Source organism: Elephas maximus, chromosome 9 (assembly GCF_024166365.1).
Source record: "Elephas maximus indicus isolate mEleMax1 chromosome 9, mEleMax1 primary haplotype, whole genome shotgun sequence".
Taxonomy (NCBI): domain Eukaryota; kingdom Metazoa; phylum Chordata; class Mammalia; order Proboscidea; family Elephantidae; genus Elephas; species Elephas maximus.
In genome coordinates this window covers 26,848,241-26,871,120 of record NC_064827.1, presented here as the reverse complement: position 1 = coordinate 26,871,120, position 22,880 = coordinate 26,848,241, and the positions used below count along the sequence as shown (strand labels likewise).

At 40.5% G+C, this 22,880-nt stretch overlaps 1 protein-coding gene and 1 long non-coding RNA gene across 16 annotated transcripts in view; one reads left to right on the top strand and one right to left on the bottom strand.

Annotated features, from left to right (window-relative positions):
• LOC126082613 (uncharacterized) overlaps positions 1-10,011 on the bottom strand; it is a 35,648-nt gene extending 25,637 nt beyond the window's left edge. Inside the window, exons 1-4 of the long non-coding RNA XR_007518585.1 lie at positions 9,585-10,011; positions 8,695-8,917; positions 7,696-7,846; positions 3,553-3,639 (exon numbers count right to left, since the gene is read on the bottom strand). This is a non-coding gene — a long non-coding RNA (uncharacterized LOC126082613). The remainder of the gene's footprint in view (positions 1-3,552; positions 3,640-7,695; positions 7,847-8,694; positions 8,918-9,584) is intronic.
• Positions 10,012-10,442: 431 nt separating this feature from the next.
• The window catches only part of BNC2 (basonuclin 2), a 487,890-nt gene continuing 475,452 nt past the window's right edge, over positions 10,443-22,880 (top strand). For 6 of the 15 annotated variants that reach the window (XM_049895243.1, XM_049895244.1, XM_049895256.1 and 3 more), the window contains exon 1: positions 10,486-10,639. In XM_049895243.1, the coding sequence (XP_049751200.1) occupies positions 10,637-10,639 (3 nt within the window). In that variant the 5' untranslated portion in view covers positions 10,486-10,636. The other 9 variants (XM_049895240.1, XM_049895242.1, XM_049895241.1 and 6 more) reach the window with 7 other exon arrangements.

The following is a 22,880-nucleotide window of genomic DNA, read 5'->3' as shown; positions in this document are numbered from 1 at the left end:
CGTGATTAAAACAGAATAAACAGAAGGCATCTTGGTCACCATGGTTACCAGGTACAACCAGAGTAAAAAACTGGCATAAGCACATAGAATGTTAGAATCTGTGATGAGAGTACTTTAATTTCCTATAAAAATATGAAATTTTTCATCTGAAACAATTCCACGTCTAAGAGTTAGAACTTTGTTTTTATAAACTATTTCAATAAGTACTTTGCTTATGCACCTGAAACTTTACCAGGGATAGTGGGCAGTGGAGAAACGCACGACTGATAAGGCCCCTGCCCTCAAAGAACTTACTTTCTCGTTAAGGAGATAAGGAAGACACATAAAACACCACAAGGAATACATAACAGCATGTAATTAGGTGATGAAATCAATGATTCAGACTAAAAATGCTGTAGGAGCCCTGAGGAGAGAGAGGGAGAGCCACAGAAACACAGGAAGAATCTATGAAGGAATCTGATAGCTTCCTTGAAAGATAGGCTGGAGTTAAGGACTGGAATATATACCTGGGTGTAATCTTTGCTTTATCATTTATCTGCTTGTGTCCTTAGGCGAAAATGATAAAGTACTTGACATAAAGTACTCATTAAATTTTAACTAGTCTTAAATGATCCTAATATAATTGTGCCTCTTTTTCTGCTCTGCTTCAAATCACTTTTGGAAGTAGGTGGTAGAAATTTGGCACAGATATGAATAGGTAAAGAGGAAGAAATGCATACATTTGGAGAGTCAAGGAAAATGTAGAAATAATCCTGGCATGTTGGACTCTCTATGGGGCAGTTCTACTCTGTCCTATACAGTCGCTATGAGTCGGAATCGACTCGATGGCACTGGGTGCTGGGTTAGAGGAGCAGGCTTATGCTGGGAAAAACACTGCATAGATAGGGTGAGTTATTCTTTCATTCAACACAAATTTAATGAGCAACTACTAGGTATCAGGCAGTGTACTAGGTGTGGGAGTTGAATAAAGGTGAGCCTTGAAAACCAGACATTATAATTTGGCTTGACAAGATAGAAAAAAGGGTGAGACTGAAGATTTCTTTATTTGGCTACTTATTAAGCAGGGTAGAGACAAATAATAAAAGCAGAATTGAAAAGGCTTTAATCTGGCAGCAAAAGGATTAGAATGGGGTGGGAGGTAGCCCTAAGGAATCTAACTGAAAAATTGTTGCAATAACCAAATCCAAATGAAATCCATTGCCATTGAGTCAATTCCCACTCACAGCAACCCCACAGAACAGGGTAGAACTGCCTCATATGGTTTCCAAGCTGTAAACCTTTACAGAAGCAGGCTGCCACATCTTTCTCCCAAGGAGTGGATGATGGGTTCAAACCGCTGACCTTTTGGTTGGCAGCTGAGTGCTTAACCACTCTGCCACCAGGGCTCCTATAGTTGTTGCAGTAGTTAACTTGAAATAATGGCTAGAACTGTGGTCATGTGAACCCAGTGGGAATGAATGAACATGGGGAAAAAACTGAAGAAAATCCTATGTGATTTAGGAGATACGCTTAAGATTAATGCACAGTTTTTTGCCCTTGAGTGAATGGAAGAGTAGTAAAGGCTGAAAAAGTTGGGAAAAGAAATCTGGAAACATTGTTGATGGCTTCAGTATAGGATAAAGTTTAAGGTGACAATGAGGTATTCCTTGAACATTCGATTAACAATATCCATTTAGACAACATATGCTGAGGAACTCAAATTTAGGAGGAATAGAAATGGATATAGAGATCCAGTTGGGATGGTTCGGATACCAAAGAAGACCAGTATAAGGAGAGAAACAGTAAACTTTGGGGAATTCTTACCCTGAATGTGTCTGGGGAGGGGTGAGTGTGGGGATGGTTGGGGCGCAAGGATGGATTACCCGATTAGCCAAGTAAGCACGTGCTTAGGGCATCAACAAAACAGGGGCACCAGTTGTCCAAAGAAAAGACCCATAGATGCCAAGCAGATACAAAACAAGGAAAAGCTAGTGCCACAGTAGAAGTGAACTGGCAGGGCACTAAATGAAATTGATACTATTTTATAAATTTTATATACGGTAACAATTATATTTTCCTTTTCATTTTGGACTGATTGGGTATAACCTCACATTCAGTTCTCTCTCCTTGACCACATAAGAATGCACCAATGGGCACTATAATCATGTGACTTGTGACGTATCTGGTCCCACGCAAAGTGAACCAAAACACATCTTTGGATTGAGCATACCCTTATATTTATATTATGCTCTTTATGATTGCTCTCACCCCCCTTAGGTATCAGCAATAGTCCAAAGAACTGTGAAAATGCAGCATCAAAGGACGGAAAGTGAGTGTGCAAGTTTTTAAGTATTATTCCAAGATGCAAAATACTTGTGGAGATCTGCCAGAGACCTGCCAACATTGTCTGACAAATGAAAAAATTACTCCTGATTACTTTGTAAGTACTATTTCTTTTGACTATCTCAGACCTGAAGAACAAAATTACATGTTCCAACTCAATTTTTTTACTTACTAATTTTCAAATATAAATTTTTTGTGTTAATGTCCAAATTCCAATGTAAATTTTACTTTATAAATTTTACTTTATAAATTTATTTTCAATCATTCAGGTTTATTTGCTATGGTAGAGCCAAATTTAAAAAGCGACATAATTTTATATTTGGGTAAAATGAAAAGGCAACAACTAAGTGGAGCGCAAAAACAAAAGCTTGCAGAAGATAAAAAGAAAAGGATTTGTGAATCCCTGAAGACAATTCCAAAATCGCCTTCTTTTTTAAAATGTTATGAATCAGAAGAGACTTTTTTCATTGAATGCTCAAGTTTAAAGGTACAAATTGTTGTACTAATACCACTAGTGCTGAAATTACTAATAGCAATATGAATATAACAGAATTTATTCCAAATTCTGTATCCACTCCTTGGTACAGTGAAAAAAAAAAAAAAAGGTATAAAGTGAAACTAATTTAGAATCTGAAATTGCTGCACGTGTAGACTTCATAAATAACACAAATGCAGATCCTGCTTTGTGGAATAATTTTTCTTCTAATGGTGTAAATTATTGGATTGAAAGAGGCCAAGTGATTGTCTACATCATAGTGGATCATGTGAAAATTCATGTCGAAAATTTCTGGATGGTAAATAAATAAGGTTCTGTAGCCAGAACGTATTTCTAGGGTACAAAGCTAATGGTGCTAATTATAAGAGGGAGTGGCTACTGTATTCTCTGTCAGTTGGCTCTGTATATTGTTTCGTTTGCCAACTATTCAGTCCTAAATCATGTAATTCTCAATTTGCTACAGATGGACTTAGTGATTGGTGCAACTCAAATGATTGATAAACATGAAAACTGTTTAATTCACAGAGATTGTATTATGTCATATTTAAATCAAACACGTAGTTTTGGCTTAACTCATGAGTGGCAAATGCAAAATAATGAAGAACATCAGTCTTGGAAAGCTGTTTTGCAACATGTTGTCGCTATTACTATAACAATTGCTGAACGTGGACTATCTTTTTGAGGAAGACATGAAATGTTTTGGTCCCCACAAAATAGAAAATGTTGAGGTTTACCTGAACTTGTTGCTCACTTTGATCCACTTTTAGCAGGTCACCTCTTAAAATATGATAACACAGGAAAGAGTAACCCATCATGTATGTCTAAAACAACAGGTAAAGAATTAATAAACTTATTAAGTGATAAAGTTCGATCAACTATTTTCAGTTAAATAAATATTGCTCAGTATTTCAGTTTGTCAGTAGATTCCACTCCTCATCTTTCTCATACAGACCAACTAAGCATTGTTTTAAGATATATATCTACAATGGATGGAAAACCTGTCAAGTGATGTTTGACATTTACTAGCTTAAAAATCATACCAGTGAAGAAGCTGCAAACAAAGTACTATATGAAATTTGCAAAATTGATTTTTCTAAGTGTGGAGGCCAGTACTATGACAATGCTGCCAATATATCTGGATGTCATAAAGGTATGCAACAGAAAATTTTAGAACATAATGAATATGTCATTTTCATATCACGTGCTGCACGCTCAGTCTTATAGGACATAGCACAGTAGCTTGTTGGTGGGAAGCAGCTGATTTTTTTTCTACTGTTCAATTACTCTATACATTTTTGCCATTTGTATTCACTGGTGGGCAGTTTTTAAAACATACTTAGGTAGTGACTGAGTATTAAAAAGTCTTTCTAATACACATTGGGAAGCACATGGTGTAGCAACGAGTACAATTCTGGAATTGAACACTAGGATTCTGGATGCTTTAGAAAATATTGCTGAAGACCAGACACAAAAAGTAGATCCCAACAACCGATGACTGCCCTGACAGGGAGCACAACAGAGAGCCCCTGAGGGAGCAGGAGATCAGTGGGATGCAGACCCCAAATTCTCATAAAAAGACCAGACTTAATGGTTTGACTGAGACTAGAGGAATCCCAGCAGTCATGGTCCCCAAACCTTCTGTTGGCCCAGGACAGGAACCATTCCCGAAGACAACTCATCAGATATGGAAGGGACTGGACAATGGGTTGGAGAGAGATGCTGACGAAGAGTGAGCTACTTGTATCAGGTGGACATTTGAGACTGTGTTGGCATCTCCTGTCTGGAGGGGAGATAGGAGGGTAGAGAGGGTCAGAAACTGGCAAAATTGTCATGAAAGGAGAGACTGGAAGGAGGGAGCTGGGTGACTCATTAGGGGGCGAGTAAGTGGGAATATGGAGTAGGGTGTATATAAGCTTATATGTGACAGACTGACTTGATTTGTAAACATTCACTTAAAGCTCACTAAAAATTATTAAAAAAAAAAAAAGTAGATCCCAGAGGTGAAAATACTGCCAACAAAATGCAAACACTAGAGTATGTATTTATGTTGGTTATGTGGAATAATACGCTGCAGCTTTTTCATTGGATGAGTCAAGCTCTCCAAGATTCAGAAGTAAATTTAAAGACATGCACCAGATCTCTAACAGTCATTAACAGGGTGTTAACTATACTTTAAGGGAAGGTTTTGAACATTTTGAAAACACTGCCAAATACTGATTATCAAGCAGTTCACTGTCACAGATGGATTAGAAAGAAACAAGTAAATGACAGAAGTACTCCAAAAGTATCACTGAGTGCCAGAGATCAATTTCACATAACCCACACATTACACCATCATTGTCACACTTAAATTTTGCATGAAAAGATGGGTAAGAACGTATGATGTTCTTTCAAAAAGATTTTCCTTCATAAACGATGTGAATACAGCTGACGAAGAATGCATGAAGGCACACAAGAAATTAGTACTGGCTTATCCAGAAGATTTAAATACAAACCCTTATGGAAAAGTGCAACAATTTCATTCTTACATGAGAAGTAAGTTTACGGATGCACGGAAGACAATTGTACTCACGTAGGCACATGTGATTCCACAATAGAAGATAAAATACAATGCATATTTCCCATTGCTGAAATTGCTTTACACATATTCCTAACTTTAATGATCACAAACTGCACAACAGGATGCTCATTTTTGTCCCGGAAGAGACTCGAAAACCCTCAGCATATGATTCAAGAAAGACTCGATTCATTATCCTTATTATGTATGCAAGTAGATATTGTTCGGCAGCTTAACTGTGATGAAATCACCAAATTTGTAAAAGCAAAGACTAGAAGGAAATGTCTTTAATTAAAACATGGTTGAGATGAAAGAGCCCTGGTGGTGCAGTGATTAAGCGCTTGACTGCTCACCAAGAGGTTGGCAGTTCGAATCATTTTCTTTTATAACATCTTTTAATTTGTTCATTTATAATTACAGCATCTATTACAACACAAGCATCAAAATTGAAGTATGAGGTGTTTAAAGCAAGATTGGTGAAAGTCAATGTTTTGCTGTGGGACATCAACAGAATTTTACACTGGTCGTTGAAACGACTAAGTTCACTGACATTTCCTTTGTTGTAGAATATGAGGAATATTCCTTTTGTAGAGAATGTGCTATATAACAAAAATCTTAGTATCCTGCATCCACTAAAAATTCTATAATGTGGTTCATCTCATTCCACTAAAACGGCATATGCCAGTTTTATGTTCAAACACTAATATTACAGTCGCCTTTAAAAGGAAGTTACATCATAGACAGCTAAGACACACACACACACACATATATCCTGTTTGAATGTGTGAACAGAGAAGGGGGCACCACAGATTATCAGTGTTTATGACCCTCACATGCCTTAATCCAGCCCTGGTGGGGAGAGGATATGATGAATGGAAGGAGAAGCCAGAATAGAAGGAAGAGTTTTTGGAAGAAGATGGTCCACAATATCTAGTGCATCCTAGAGTCAAGGAGAATTGGATTGGATAAATATTATTGCATTTATCCATAAAACAATTGATAGATAATAACAAAATAATGTAAATTTTTAAAATATCTTAAAACAGAAAAAATTTTAATATGTTAATACAAGAAACAGGATGTTTTTATACTCCTGACAGATATCTTTGGGACTCAGGAATGAGAAATTGGAATTGCTGGGAATTCTCCAAATAATAAGTTTTCATACTATTCCTAAAACTTTGTGTTTTTAAATAAAAATGAGTGGGTATAATCATAAATAGTAAATACTTTTTCTGTAGTAGAGATATACTAAATGTTTCAGAGATTTTCTACAAAAAAAAAAATATATAATAATCAGTTCCTGGTTTATGGATACTGTGAACCAATACATTGTGACAAGATTTTATATTTCAATAACATGTAGAAACGAGCTCTACCTGAGACACTTAAAAAGAGAAAACATTAAAAGAAGGAAACATTAACTTAATATGAATGCCAAATGAAAATCATTATAAAATTTGTAATATCTAGCCTCAAATATTCCATATTTAAAAGTTATCATTCTTAAAAGGAAATTTAAAAACTTATACAACATCAATTGTCCTATCAGATAGTTTGGTGGCATCCCATATCATGTCCTCCCTAGAAAACTTTACTGTAAGCGATGAGAATGAGACTGAAAGAGGCCAATAACTTCTCAATATCATTATAAAAATAATTTTGACCTGACAGACCTCCTAAAAGAATCATCATCGCAGGCAGTCAACAGTGCTTGATACATCCCCCAAAAACATAAACTGTTTCCTTCCCCCGCCACATTTCAGGAAGTGAACTTCCCTGGCCTTAGGTCATCAGGTCAATAGTGTGATGATTTTGGCATTTATTCAGTAATTCAAACAATATTTATAAGAGCTTACTGTTTTATGTGCTGAGACTATATATACAAACACGGTGGATACAGGACTCCTGGAGCTTACATTTTAGTTGAAGAAAAACAATAAGCACATCAACAAATAAGACAACATTAGATACTGATATGGAATATAAAGAAAATAACATAACGGGAAAAAGCGTGAGGTGGGTTTCACAGAAGGTAGGCAAAGAGCTACTTACTTTCAGTAGATTCTGAAGAGCTGAGACAAGAATAAGAAGGAACCACTGGAAAATGTGAGAGACTATTCCAGGTAGAGAGAAAAGTGTGGTCAAAGAGCAATAAGGAGCTTGCAAGTTAAAGGAACAGAAGGAAAGCCAATTAACACAGTCAATGAAGGGAATGAAAAAAATTGAGTAAAAAAGATTTCAAAGAGGCAGGTAGAGTGACTAGGTGGTGCAAGTTAAGAGACTGACTACTAGTCAAAAGTTGGCAGTTCGAACTTACCCAGAGGCACCTTGGAAGAAAGGCCTGGTGGTCTGCTTCTGAAAGGACACAGCCTTTATGGAGTTCCACTATACACACATGTGGTTGTCACAAGCTGGAATCGAAATGGTAGCAACTAACAGCAATGTGAGTTCATCAAGAGCAATTCTATCTATAAAATCAAACAGGCAGGTAGGGGTGGATCATTAAGGTCTCCAAGGACACAAAAAGGAGATAAAGTTTGACTCCACTTGCTGTACATAACCACCGGGGGAAAGAAGGCTTTATATGCTAGGCTTTGCTTCTGTAACTTCTTCCACCTTCTCCAAGAGTTCAGCCCAGCACATTCCCCATCTTGATAATGCTGACTCTCCATAAAGTCACTGGACCCCAAATAGACATGTCTTGCCTCACATAAACTGTTTGTATGCTAACATCACAAACAGACCGACCTGGAACCTATCAAGGGAATGTAAATTACAGGTTGCTTGATGTGGAGTAACTTCTGCATGTTGGCCAGTGTAGGTGTACAGCCAAAAATGCACTGTGTGAATACAATTGTTTGGCAATTGCTGGTCTGTCACTTGTCCAAAGCGGTAAGTGTGTGAATGGATTTGTATGGGTAATGACTCTGAAATTAGCAACCAGCTTTTCCCTTCCCTCCATGATACAGGAAAACACATTGCAACTTGGCTCATTTCTGGGGAATTCTTGTGATGATCCTCAGTTGCTCAGAGTACGCATTTGGTCGTCATTATCCCTTGTGTAATCAGTTTCTACAAACTATTGGATGATGTTAGTTATGTTTACAGAACAAGGGAGCATGTTCCACACCTTAATCAAATCACTTAAAGATGAGCCTTCTTACATAACATGCTTTAGATGTACATGAACGGTCATTACATAGTTTACACTTTATGCTATAGTGAGTGGTTACTTTCATTAGAAACCTCGGGATGAACCACGTGGCTAGGACTCTCGATATTTTCTGTAAATAATCTAAGTGTTTATCAGACAAACCTCTCCATGGAAGGTGATGCACTGAATCCACAAAGGCAAAAATGACTGGAAATCTTCTTTGAAAGGGCCTAGAAACGTCAGGAATTTGGGCCCAATCAGTACACAGAACGCAGGTGCAGTGGCCCCACTGTTAAAAAGCTGGATCCATGTGAGTAACGGGCCTAATCACATTTTCAGAACAGCTGTGGCTACTTGGGTCCTATTCTCTTGTCAGTCATAGCTCCTGAAAAAAAAAATTAATCAAATTTCTATTAAATTTAAAACCAGACTCTGCATCTTGAGTACAGAAAAAGAAAATAAAACGTCATTCCAAGCTATCTATTTTCAAAGGAATTCAATTCTGACCTCCCTATGAAATTGAGCAGTTTCTCTTCCCTCCACTTCCGGGAAGAGCGGCAAGAGGGATGGTTTTCTCTGGTCAGTAGTAACTGGTAACCAAGCCTGTTGTTCTGCCAAGCAAGTCTTCGCTGACTTTCTGATTTCCAAGTGCTCAGAGAGTATGCCTGAAACCTGTGCCTTTCTCTCGTGTCAGATAAGCCGAAAGTTTGCTCTAGCTATGATAAATCTGCACAACGCGGAGATGTTTTTGGCACAAACGTACGTTAGGAGGAGGCTGATGATTTAGCCCCCTCCATTCTCGCGGCCGGAGAGTGTATTGTCCCTGCATTTAAGAAATATCCTTCAGCTGCTGGCGGGTGCGCGCCGAGCCTGCGTTTTCGCGTCTCCGGGGCAGGGCGCCTGAGTGTCACCCACAAATGTGACTGGTCTGCCCCCGCGAGCACGGCAACCGTTTTCCTCCCCCTCCGTCTCGGCCCGAGGCCCTCAGCCCACACCAGGGGAAGGGGAAGGGGAAGGAAGCCTTCGCCGCAAGCCGGCGTCTGGGCCCTCACCAAACGCGCCGCCGCCAACAACTTCCCCCCTCCAGCTGCGCTCAACTTTCTGCCTTTCCTCCCAGCACTTTCTCGCCCTGAGTTTCTGTCTTCTGAGTTGTCGTCCGCTTCGCTCGCCTTCTCCCCAGCAGCGCGCGGACGACCTGGGCTGACAGGGCAAGCAGAGCGGGGCGGCCGAAGCGGGGAAGGAAGAGGAGAAGGGGAAGGTGAAGGGGAAGAGAGAGGAGGGGGCAGCGGCGGCGGCTCGCGAGGAGGAACTGGGCAAAGGGGGCCGAGATGGGGCGAGCGCCCGAAAAGGAAAGAGACGCCGCGGTTAGCTGCAGTCGGAATAAAGTTCGCGCCCTTTCCTCGGCGTTCTACAGCCTTCTCTCCCTTCCCCTCTCTCGGTTTTTTTTTTTTTTTGACAGCTGGGCGCTAGCTGCCACCCCCACCTCCACGCCCGTGCCCCCCGGGGGCGCCAAAGTTGTTTTCCATCCGCAGAAAAAGCAAAAGAACAAGGCAGGGGGAGGGAAAATATACACCCCCTAGAAAATCTTCAGCACCCACAACAACGACAACAAAAAAACTAACCTACTTTTATTTTGCAATAAGGGAAGCAACATTGTAGTGACGCCAATTTTGCAGAGAGAAGAAACTTGTGGTCTTTGCACAGCCGCCCGAGGCCACCTCGCCCGCGGTCTCCCCCCCCCCCACCGCGAGCAGCCCCCTCCCGGAACAGTCCGTTCCTTCTTTTTTTTTTTTTTTTTTGGGTCCCGAGGAGGGAGCCTGGAGAGCTCAGCAGGCTCGGGCTGGGGGAGCGAGAGCGACCCTGGGCGCGTGTATAAATCAGTCACCTGAGCGCAGAGGGGCCGGGGCGAGGGCGCGCGCGGGCGGCGGCGGCGGGCGGGCGGGGAGAGGCGGAGGCGGCGAGGCGGCCGCCGGAGGAACCCGGTGGGGGAGGGAGAGAAAGGCCGAGACAGAGGAGCGCGAGGCGGCCGAGGGGGCTGGTCCAGGCGCGGCCGCTAAGAGGAGACCAAGAGGCGGGGGCTGCACTTGACAACCAGCATGCCGAGATGGTAAGAAGTTTCCACCATCCTTTTCTTTCTATTCTAGACCTCGTCAGAAACGACCCCCGCGGCCGCTCGGGACCGTGTTTGCCTCAAGTTGAGCGGCTTGAGGTGGTGGTGGGGGGGGGGTGAAGAGGGCGAGCAGGAGAGGGAAACCCCAACCCTGCCTGACTCCTGCTGTGCTCCCGAAATCTTTCCCTAAACTTGGCCCCAAGTTTCTGAGGAGAGCTCCAGGTGGGAGGGGGCTGGTGGGGGGCGTGAAGTTGTACCCGCTCTCGCGGCGTCCGAGGAAAGGTGAGCGACAGGCGGGCAGGGGCTGAGTGGGGGCTCCGGGAAGTTGGGGACAGGCGTGGGGAGCACGGGGTGGAAGAGACACGGGGGGATGAATGGAGCATTAGCTGGAGCGCGGGGCGGGAAAGAGAGCGTTTGGGACCCACGGTAACTTTTTCAACTTGCCCCCGCGTGAGGGACCGGCGCGGGGCGTGGGTGCCCGGGCGCGCCCGTGCGCCGCGCTGAGAGGGCAGCGCCACCCGGTCCCCTCCCCTCTCCTTCCCATTCTGAAGCTTCCCTTTGTAAATGAAGATTGTAGGAAATATTCCTGGAGGTTTTAGGAAGAATGTGGAGAAACACAGGGCAGGAAAATAAGCTCTAGAATTTTTTTTTTTTTTTTTTGAGGTGGAATTGGGAAGGAGCGGATTTGTTTGACTTTACACGTTGGATGGAGGGTGGGATATGGGGCCTGGGGAGCGGGCAGAAATCAATAGAGTTAAAAAACAAAAAACCACTGGATTAAATTTCCCTTAAGGTGATACTTAAAAAGTTCCAAGTGCAAATGGTGGAAGGCACGGGATGGTTTGCGAAGCAAGCCTCCAGCCCGGCCTCTCTAGCGAAGCGGCTTCTCTGCAGCGAGGACGCCTGCAATTAGTTCGGCTGGTGATGAGCGGCTCTGTCCGCTTTCGGGGAAGTCATTTGTTAGAAATGGGACTTGACCACTCCCTGTGTTTTAGTTTACTTCCACCCAGCGTTGCTATTGTTACCCCCTACTTGGTGATCTGGTATACCGGGTTCTGCATGTAGACGGAATATGAAATATTTAAAAGAAAAAGGGAGATAGCGGGTTGGCATTTATTTCTCTTCCCCCCCCATGTGACATCTCTTGTTTCAGTGATCAAAGCTACAACTGGAGTGTAGTGTAGGAGGTGCGACTGTCAAATGCAGGCACCCCCCCACCACCAAAAAAAAAAAAGAGTGCTCCCAGGACTGTGGTTACAGTAACGCTGATAGAAATTAAAGTGGTTTTGAAATCAGCGTGCGCTTTATGATGGTTCCCGTTTACCCTAGACTCAAGCTGTTGTAAAAGTGATGTACAAAAGACATCCTAAAAGAAACCTGTGTACCCAGAATTAAAGTGGCAGAAAGTGGCCTGTTTTGATTTTTTTTTTTTAATACTTCATGGACAGTTGCAGTTGTTGGAACCCTTGTTTAAGTGGGGGCGTCAAAACAAAATATTAAACATATCTGTTAGAACTTTGAGAGTTTTTCCTCCAGCAGCATTTTACACAAGTACATTGTAAAAGCTAGTTGTAGGTCTGCTAATCACTTTGAACAGTGGCTAAGCCATTTGTCATCCACTGTTTTGTATTTTGCAATTTCAGATGTTAAACTGTGCACACACACACATGCTCTAAGTGGGGGAATTTCTTTTCTGGCACTATTATTTAGTGTGATCTGAAGATGTACACAAGAATAGTGAGACCTTGTACAAATTAATGGAACTTCCTTTACCATTTGGAATCACCAAAAAATCCCTTGTGAACCCATTTATGGGGTATCTGTGTTTTATGTTATATTTGTAGCTGTTTCATTTAAACCATTTAGTCTTAATGAAGTTCTTAGTTGTAGCTACTCTTTCTGGTCCTGGAGAGCATAGTATTTAAAATCCAGATTGCTAATCATTTTACCAAAGTACTGTATTGTCTTCACCTGAGGGAAGTTAATACTGAGCCTGAATGGAACTCTGTGCAAAGTATCTTGTGAGAAAAGTCGTTTTTCTCCTCTTGAGAATCTTAAAGTTGGGTGTTGTTTGCATGTAGCGCTTTGAACAAGAAGCAACCACGTGATTTAAAAAATAAATATTAGGAAAATATTAATAGCAGCTGTACATTTCCTAATATCTGATTTTTTTTTCTCTTCTACCTGTGGTGCAAGATATCTGTCAGGCAGGGATACATGATTACAAAAAGAAGCAGACAAAAGCAGAGCTGACTATTGCTATATTAAAATGTAAGTGTTACAGTTTGAATTTTCAAGTGAGAGTTTTTGAGTTCAGTGCTTTACATAACATTTTGTCCTAATCTTGCTTGCTGTCAGGGATGTTTCATGGTTGTGCAATTGCCGCAGTCAAGAATGCCAATTTGCATTCCAGGAGTGTCATTTGATTACTTTTATCTGCACAGCTCCAAGACCGGCCCAGACCTCTCGTTTCATCTTGCCATGTCACGAGTCAATGCTGTGTCGTCGTCTTTTCAAAAATCTGCCTGATTTAGACAAGAAAGAAAAGTACTTTCATGTTGCAGCCGCAGTCCCCTGCTAACTTGTCAGCAGCAGGATATGATTCACTTGGGCCCAGAAGAATGGAACAGAGAGGCGGGTTAGGCGGTTCAATAAAGCCCACGGACAGGTAGTGTGTGACATCCCCAGAGAGCCGCAGTTAATGAAGAACAGGTCTGCTTAGTTCTCCACACGCTGACCTGGTGCTGTCCCCACAGTTTTCTCATTTGATCTTTCCCAGCAAATTGATCTTTTCTTGTATTTTTTTGCCTTCCAAGTTAGTCCTTGTGGGACTGAAATTAGCAGAGCAACTTAAGTTGGATAATACAGCTGTTCAGAAAAGAAGAAATTGGACACTGGCTCAAAAAGGGGCGGGGGTGGAGGGGTAGGGGGAGCTATTCTTTTTGTTTTTGTTCCTGAGAATATTTCTTATGTTAAGGGAGTCCAAAATAGGTGATGACTTGAAGTTAGTGATTTCCTCTCCTTTTAATTTTAGAGTTAAGATTCAGCACTAGTTTAAATATTCCTTAAGTATTTGAAAGATGGTCCTAGGGAGTATGTGGAGTTCGATTTAGTGTTTTTCATATACACTTGTTTGAAATGATTTGCCAGTCGACGATGTGGCTTTTATGGCTGTTGTAATATAGACTAAATATCAATGACATATTTCAACTCTGTTATTTATAGTCTTCTAAATAACTCCAGTCCCAAAATATCCAATACTGAATTGCAGAAAAGATTAAACAATAAAAAAGTCATTACCAGTCTTGTGTATAAATATTATGGTACATGAAAATGTTTTCTACAAATTACCATCAGCATTTTTGTTTTACATAAGCTCCTCAGATATACTGCTAATAAAGTGTATTTTTTATCATTTTCAAGATTCTGCATTTAAATGTAGGTTTTTTAGAAAAGAGGTCAGATCACTAGGTCGACTTATACTGTGAATATTTAAACAAGTTATTTTTTTAATTAAAATTAATTTTAGACAAGATGGGCAAATCTAAGTTGGGAATGTACGCATAATTTGGTTTAAACAGAATAAAGTTTCATTATAGAATTTTGTATATAAAGCGTAGATTGGAAGTATTTAATAGATTTTTAACTTGATGTGTGTATAAGGAGCAATGCTTTCTGAATTCCTCAGCAGATGGTCTCATTTACCATGTACATTCTTAAAAGAAACAGAGTTCAGAACATTTCTTGTGGAAGGGGAAGCAGCCCCCTTAAATCTTTTCACTGCTGGTAGGGAATTATATATGATCATTGGTTAGTAACCTCCTTTCTGAAGAGCTAGAGGGAGCCTCATGATTTTATTAGATATATTTAAGGTTAAAAAAAAAAAAATTCTGGCAATCAAAATGTTGCATAAAAAGAGTAGGTAATGAACACCAGCTCAGTGTTTAAGCTGGGAGGTGAGATTGTGGGTTTTTAAAGCTGTGACTGGAGCAATGGCACTTTCTTACTAGTCAGTGAAGATTTCTGGGGTTCTACCTTTCGGATGATTTGAAGATCAAGCAAAATGCAACCAAATACATTTTAAATCTGTTCTGGTTTGCTAAGTACTGTTTATAGTTTTGTCACCTGAAGGAGTTCTTCTCATGTGTTAGTAGGCCAGCCTTGAAAGTTCTGTTAAAAGTAACTTCCCACTAGACAACTGAGGAGTGTGATACCTTCTTTCAGTTCTCAAGGACCATCTCCTTTCTGTAAATGATGATTTCTGAAGTAGCTTTACATACAACAGCTGCACTCCGAAGAGAAAACGCCTTTAAAATGTTTCATGTTATAGGCAAAAATAGTAAACCATTTATAAAGCCGATATATTAGGAGTCAATAAATAAGTGAAATTTAAAGAAAGAGGACTTAAATGGTATTAAATTCAGTATTCGTTGTTTAATTTCACATTCGTATCACCCTTCCCACTAAAATTTGTGATGTTTACATTAAGAACCATTGATCATAGTTGCTGTTTAATAGTTATATACTAGTTTTTATAGCATTACTTTGGACAAACTTATTTTCCATTTAAGCAAATAATATAATCCAGTGAGATAAACCATCCAGATTTGTCTTTTTTAATTCTCTTGCACAGTAGCTCTTATTATGTCACTAGCCAATAAAAGCCTTTGTTTGCTGCTTATTAGAACCCTCAGTACACTCAAGAGTTCAGCTATAATTTAATTTGGGTGTTCAAAGAGGCTCCCTTGTTTTAGAACATGTTCTCAGTACGGTTTTGCCCTTTGTTGTGAACCTATATTCCAGCTCATGCATATGCATAAGAACGATTTTACAGATAAATCATTTTTTAAGGTTTTGCCGTAGCCAAGTCCTAACTTTTTGTCTTTTAAAACAGAAATCTGTATATAATCATGTCAGATGTTTTCTTTTTGCTTATTTTTTCCCCTTTACATTCTGGAGCTTTTTTTTTTCCTTCTTGATTTTAAATAGTCTTGCCACTGTAATTTGAAATCAGCTCCCCGAGGAATACAACTTTCTCTTAAGGTGTTGTGAAAAGGACATTTAAAAAAAAAAAGTAAGTTCAATAATTAAGAATTCTATTGAGGACATTTCACAGTTGCAGTCACTTGAAATTACACAAAGTTTGCCTTGCACTTAACTAATTGCTAGATGATAGATTCAGGATCCTTACAATAACTGCTGGGAAGTTTCGCAAAGAGTGGAAGGTGGCTTGAGAGTTTTGGTGGTATTCGTTAACAAGTCACGTTAACCAAAGCCTAGAGTTTGACTGTAAAACTCTCAATAAGATGAACGCCAGGAATTCCACAAGGATGGCAGAATGGGCCAACTACTAAGTGAGTCACTGCATGTATGTCTTACCAGTGGGGGTTACATCAACCCAGCCCTCTAGATACAGCATTTAATAACTGTCAAAATTTACAGTATTGTCTTGGAACTTGTGGTTCATGAGTTCTTAGTCCCTGTTTTTTTGTGTTTAGTACAAAGATGTAACAACCCACACAAAACATTTTTCTCTTATTATGACCTTACTTTTGCCAAAGTGACCCATGCTGAAATTCCTTTTCAGCATCTTTTTTTTTTAGTCCAAAGCCAGACATGTACCCAGACACAAAAGCCTCTGTGTATAGCAAGCTGTTTTAAATATTGTGACTCCACGATGTGCTGTCCTTTCTCTGTTTGAGCCAAGGGTCTCTGCTCAGTGTCTGTGGATTACCAAGCTCCTTCTTTATTGTACCTCTTGTCAGCTATTCCTATTCATTTAACCTTTCATTAGTGTCTGCGCAGCTTCACTGTCTGGAAAGGCAAGGAAAAACCGAAAGGCCCCACTGTCACAGTTATTAGATTTCTCGGTTACATCCCAGCAACCATAAAGAAGTTAGAGTCGACACTATTGTCGTGCGTGCTGCTGTCCTGGGGTGCAGCTCTTCTGTGCATGTCAAGGACATGTGCCACATGTTGATATGCATACCGGGGATAAATGCACAACATCGGGGACAGGCTGACGCTGGCAGTAATGAGCTTTTCAGGAGTTATTGCAAGGACCAGCAGTTTGTGAAGGAATTTCACTTAGCAGGCCAAGGAGATAGATGGAGTTGAGAGTTGCCAAGATTTGCCTGTGTGGTGCTTGTCAGTCACATTGTTCTCATCTAAACTTCATTTGAGGGGAAAATTGAAGATGTTTGACAGCAATGAAAAGTCTTATTTTCCTTTTTTTAATCTTTTGGAGGACAAAAGCAGTATTTCTGGTGACTAGTGTATTATACCTTTTTTTAGTACTAAGTTATGTATGTGAATCAATCTCTTTAACAATTTATCTTAATTCTTATATACTAAAAAAAATTGGGGATATTTTACAGATGTCATATATGTGTCTTAAAAACTGTGAAGATAATGTATTGGGAGCCCTGCTGATGCAGTGGTTAAGTACTTGGCTGCTAAGCTCAGTGGTTAGAACCTACCAGCTGCTCCAAAGGACAAAGATGTGGCAGTCTGCTTCCCTAAAGATCTACAGCCTTGGAAACCCTATAGGGCAGTTCTCCTCTGTCCTGCAGTGTCGTTGTAAGTCGGAATCAACTCGATGGCAGTGGAGTTTGGTGTTCTGGGGGGATTAAAGGTAATAAAAAAAGTAATAGAGCATATTAATTTTCCTGTACTACCATTTTCCCCTTTTAGTTTCCATAGCCTAGTATTATCACTTGATTCTTTAGAAATGCATTTGCCTGGAAACTTATTTGCCTCAATGTAAAGGAAATAAAGAATGATCATGGGATCATTTTCAAATCATCATAAATACAAACATTTGCAGCTTTTGGGTTGGAAAATATTCAGCATTATAGGAAATGAGCAGAATTACTTTAATGATTCTCAAATCATTTGACTAGAAAATGGTAATTAAGTACCTTCATCTCTGCCTCACCTAAAACTTTATTTATTTATTTTTAGCTTGGAAATTCTTTTTTTACCAAGAATGAATAAAATATTGTCTTCCCAATTTAAGTAGTTTTTTTTTTTCTTTTTGGTCAGTTCTTTTGGGGCTCTCTAATCCCTCTTCAAATATGTCAATGACTTACCATAAAATCTCTGTAAAGTGCTTTATAATTTTAACTTGAGCCTACCTTTTTTGGCCAAGGCTAACTTTTTAATAGTGTATTTGAAATTTTCTCTGGTAAGCCTCTCGTGGTGTCTTGTTGAAAGTATTAGCAGTTTAAGTTACATCTGCTTCAGGGAAGAGAGAGGAGCTATTTTTCACCCCCCTAAGGTTGGTGATTCAAACCCACCCAGCTACACCTTGAAAATGAGTCCTGTTGATATGCTCCCTTAAAGATTTCGTTGAAGAAAATCCTATGGAGCTCAATTCTGCTCTGTAACACATGGGGTCACCATTAGTTGAAATTGACTCCATGGCAGTGGGTTTTTTTTCCCTCCTCAGTTGGGATGCCCAGCCAATGTAGGCCCATGCCCCGTTGTCTTGGTTGTTTGGTGGATGTACTGTGTAGATTATATGGAGATGAATCTGCCCTGATCATCTGAGGTGAACTGTTGGCCTTCCTCTAGACAAGATAAAGAGTATGCTAATTTCCCCCTGTGTAATAGTCCAGCTATCATTTATTATGTGTTGAGGGGAACAGGAAGAAAGTGGGACTTGGGAAGATAAGGGCTGCAATTTTAAGACACTGTCCTCAAAAAAAAAAAAAAAAAAGAGTAAAATGGACTAGCGCTATGTGGTAAATAAGGAGCTCTGGTGGTGGAGTGGTTAAGTGCTTGACTGCTAACTGAGAGGTTGGTGGTTTGAAACCACCTGCTACTCCACAGAAGAAAGATGTGGCAGTCTGTCTCAGTAAAGATTACAGCCTTGGAAACCTTACGGTACAGTTCTGTTCTGTCCTGTAGGGTCGCTATGAGTTGGAATCGACTTGTTGGCAGTGGGTTTTTTTTTTTTTTTTTTGGTTTTTATGTGGTAAGTAAAGAGAAAGGAATACATGGCTGTAGTGTGTAGCTACTTTCTACAGGTGTCCTACACCCATTCTTGCTTCAGTCATTATCTCTATGTAGCTGACTGATCTTGGAAGACAATTGTACCAGTTGTACATTGAGATGGCCCTGGGACTGAGCAGGCCCCAATCTATTCACCTCCATTTCCTCATTTGTAAAACAAGTGAGTTTGGAATTTCTGAGTCTCTTTCTAATTGGAACATTTTATATTTTGTTTGATGGAACTGTGTAATCATCATCTAGGTCAATTGGTAGAACATAGTTCATAAAGTCAGTATTCTACATCCTACTTTGGTGATAGTGTCTGGCGTCTTAAAAGTTTGCGAATGGCCGTCTAAGATATAGCCGTTGTTTTTTTCCTGTCCGGAGCGAAAAAGAATGAAGAAAACCAAAGACTCAAGGAAGCAATTAGCCCAAAGGACTAATGGCCCACAGGAACCACAGCCTCCACTAGCCTGAGACCAGAAAAACTAGATGGTACCCAGCTACCACTACCGACTCTTCTGAAAGGAGTCACAATAGAGGGTCCTGGACAGAGCAGGAGAAAAACCCAAATTCCTAAAAAAGAACAGATTTACTGATGTGATAGACTGGAGGAATCCCTGAGACAGTGGCCATTTGTAACCCTTCTAACTTGGATTTGAAGCCAGTTCTGGAGATCACCTTTTAGCCAAATAACAGATGAGAAAAACAAGCCCATTGCTGTGGAGTCGATTCTGACTCATAGCAACCCTATAGCAGACAGGCTTATACAATAAACAATAACACCTGTGAGGAAAGTGCTCCTTAGAGCAATCAAAGAGACCACAAGGGCAGCATTTGCCCAAAAGCAAAGATGGGAAGGCAGGAAGGGGTAGAAAAACCAGATGAATGGAAATGGGGAACTCAGGCTGGAAACAGGGAGAGTGCTGACATATTGCAGAGATTACAACCAATGTCATGGAACACTTTGTATATAAATTATTGAATGGGAAACTAATTTGCTCTGTAAACCTTCACCTAAAACACAATTTAAAAAGAAATAAAGCATACCCCTTACTAACAAAAAATGAGATGCCCTTCATTAAAAAAAGATGTAGTCGTTGTTGTTAGGTGCCATTGAGTCTATTCCGACTCATAACGACTCTGTGTACAACAGAACGAAACACTGCCTGGCCCTGCACCATCCTTACAATGCTTATTCTTAAGCCCATTGTTGCAACCACTGTGTCAGTCCATCTCATTGAGGGTCTTCCTCTTTTTCCCTGACCCTTTTAGTTTACCAAGCATGATGTCCTTCTCTAGGACCGATCCTGACAACATGTCCAAAGTACGTGAGGCATAGTCTCGCTGTCTTTGCTTCTAAGGAGCGTTCTGGTTGTATTGCTTCCAAGACAGATTTGTTCATTCTTCTGGCAGTCCCTGGTATATTCAGTATTATCCAAGACCACAACTCAAAGGTGTCAGTTCTTCTTCAGTCTTCTTTATTCATTCTCCAGCTTTCACATGCATGGGTTGTGACTGAAAACACCTTGGCTTGAGTCAGGCGCACCTTAGTCTTCAAGGTGACATCATTGCTTTTCAACACTTTAAAAACGTCCTTTGGAGCAGATTTGTCCAATGCGGTGTGTCTTTTGATTTCTTGACTGCTGCTTCCATGGGTGTTGATTGTGGATCCAAGTAAAATGAAATCCTTGACAACTTCAATCTTTTCTCTGTTTATCATGATGTTGCTCGTTGGTCCAGTTGTGAGGATTTTTGTTTTCTTTATGTTGAGGTATAATCCATACTGAAGACTGTGGTCTTTGATCTTCATTAGGAAGTGCTTCAAGTCCTCTTCACTTTCAGCAAGCAAGGTTGTGTCATCTGCATAACGCAGGTTGTTAATGAGTCTTCCTCCAATCCTGATGCCCCGTTTTTCTTCATATAGTCCAGCCTCTTGGATTATTTGTTCAGCATACAGATTAAATAGGTATGGTGAAAGAATACAACCCTGACACACACCTTTCCTGACTTTAAACCAATCAGTATCCCCTTGTTCTGTCCGAACAACTGCCTCTAAATCTATGTAAAGGTTCCTCATGAGCACAGTTAAGTGTTCTGGAATTCTCATTCTTCGCAGTGTTACCCATAGCTTGTTATGATCCGCCTTTGCATAGTCAGTAAAACACAGGTAAACATCCTTCTGGTATTCTCTGCTTTCATCCAGGATCCATCTGACATCAGCAATGATATAGCTGGTTCCATGTCCTTTTCTGAAACCAACCTGAATTTCTGGCGGTTCTCTGTCGATATACTGCTGCAGCCATTTTTGAATGACGTTCAGCAGAATTTTGCTTGCATGTGATATTAATGGTATTGTTCTATAATTTCCACATTCGGTTGCATCATCTTTCTTGGGAATAGGCATAAATATGGATCTCTTCCAGTCAGTTGGCCAGGAAGCTGTCTTCCATGTTTCTTGGCATAGATGAGTGAGCACCTCCAGCGCTGCATCTGTTTGTTGAAACATCTCAATTGATAGTCCATCAATTCCTGGAGCCTTGTTTTTCTCCAGTGCCTTCAGAGCAGCTTGGACTTCTTCCTTCAGTACCATTGGTTCCTGATCATATGCCACCTCTTGAAATGGTTGAATATCGAGTAATTCTTCTTGGTATAACTACTCTGTGTATTCCTTCCATCTTCTTTTGATGCTTCCTGCCTCATTTAATATTTTCCCCCATGGAATCCTTCACTATTGGAACTTGAGGTTTGAATTTTTTCTTCAGTTCTTTCAGCTTGAGAAACGCTGAGCGTGTTCTTCCCTTTTGGTTTTCCATCTCCAGCTCTTTGCACATGTCATTATAATACTTTATTTTGTCTTCTCGAGAGGCCCTTTGAAATCTTTTGTTCGTTTCTTTTACGTCATGAATTCTTCCTGTTGCTTTAGCTGCTCGATGCTCAAGAGGAAGTTTCAGAGTCTCCTCTGACACCCACCTTGGTCTTTTCTTTCTTGTCTTTGCAGTGACCTCTTGCTTTCTGCATGGATGATGTCCTTGATGTCATTCCACAACTCGTCTGGTCTTCGGTCACTAGTGTTCAATGTGTCAAATCTATTCTTGAGATGGTCTCTAAATTCAGGTGGGTTATATTCAAGGTCATATTTTGGCTCTTGTGGAGTTGCTCTGATTTTCTTCAGTTTCAGTGTGAACTTGCATATGAGCAATTGATGGTCTGTTCCACAGTCGGCCCCTGGCCTTGTTCTGACTGATGATATTGAGCTTTTCCATCGTCTCTTTCCACAGATGTAGTCAATTTGATTTCTGTGTGTTCCATCTGGCGAAGTCCATGTGTATAGCCGCCGTTTATGTTGGTGAAAGAAGGTATTTGCAATGAAGAAGTCGGTGGTCTTGCAAAATTCTATCATTTGATCTCCGGCATTGTTTCTGTCACCAAAGCCACATTTTCCAACTACTGGACCTCCTTCTTTGTTTCCAACTTTTGCATTCCACTTGCCAGTAATTATCAATGCATCTTGATCGCATGTTCGATCAATTTCAGACTGCAGCAGCTGATAAAGATCTTCTGTTTCTTCATCTTTAGCCCTAGTGGTTGGTGCATAAATTTGAATAATAGTCGTATTAACTGGTCTTCCTTGTAGGTGTATATATATTATCCTGTCATTGACAGCGTTGTAGTTCAGGATAGATCTTGAAACGTTCTTTTTGACAATGAATGCAACACCATTCCTCTTCCAGTTGTCATTCCCAGCATAGTAGAATATATGATTGCCTGCTTCAGAATGGTCAATACCAGTCCATTTCAGCTCACTAATGCCTAGGATATCGATGTTTATACGTTCCATTTAATTTTTGACAATTTCCAATTTTCCTAGATTCATACTTTGTACATTCCAGGTTCCGGTTATTAATGGATGTTTGCAGCTGTTTCTTCTCATTTTGAGTCGTGCCAAATCAGCAAACGAAGGTCCTGAAAGCTTTACTCCAGCCACGTCATTAAGGTCAACTCCACTTTGAGGAGGCAGCTCTTTCCCAGTCATCTTTTGAGTGCCTTCCAACCTGGGGGGCTCATCTTCCAGCACTATATCAGACAGTGTTCCGTGGCTATTCATAAAGTTTTCACTGGCTAATGCTTTTCAGAAGTAGACTGCCGAGTCCTTCTTCCTAGTCTGTCTTAGTCTGTAAGCTCAGCTGAAACGTGTCCTCCGTGGGTGACCTTGCTGGTATCTGAATACCAGTGGCATAGC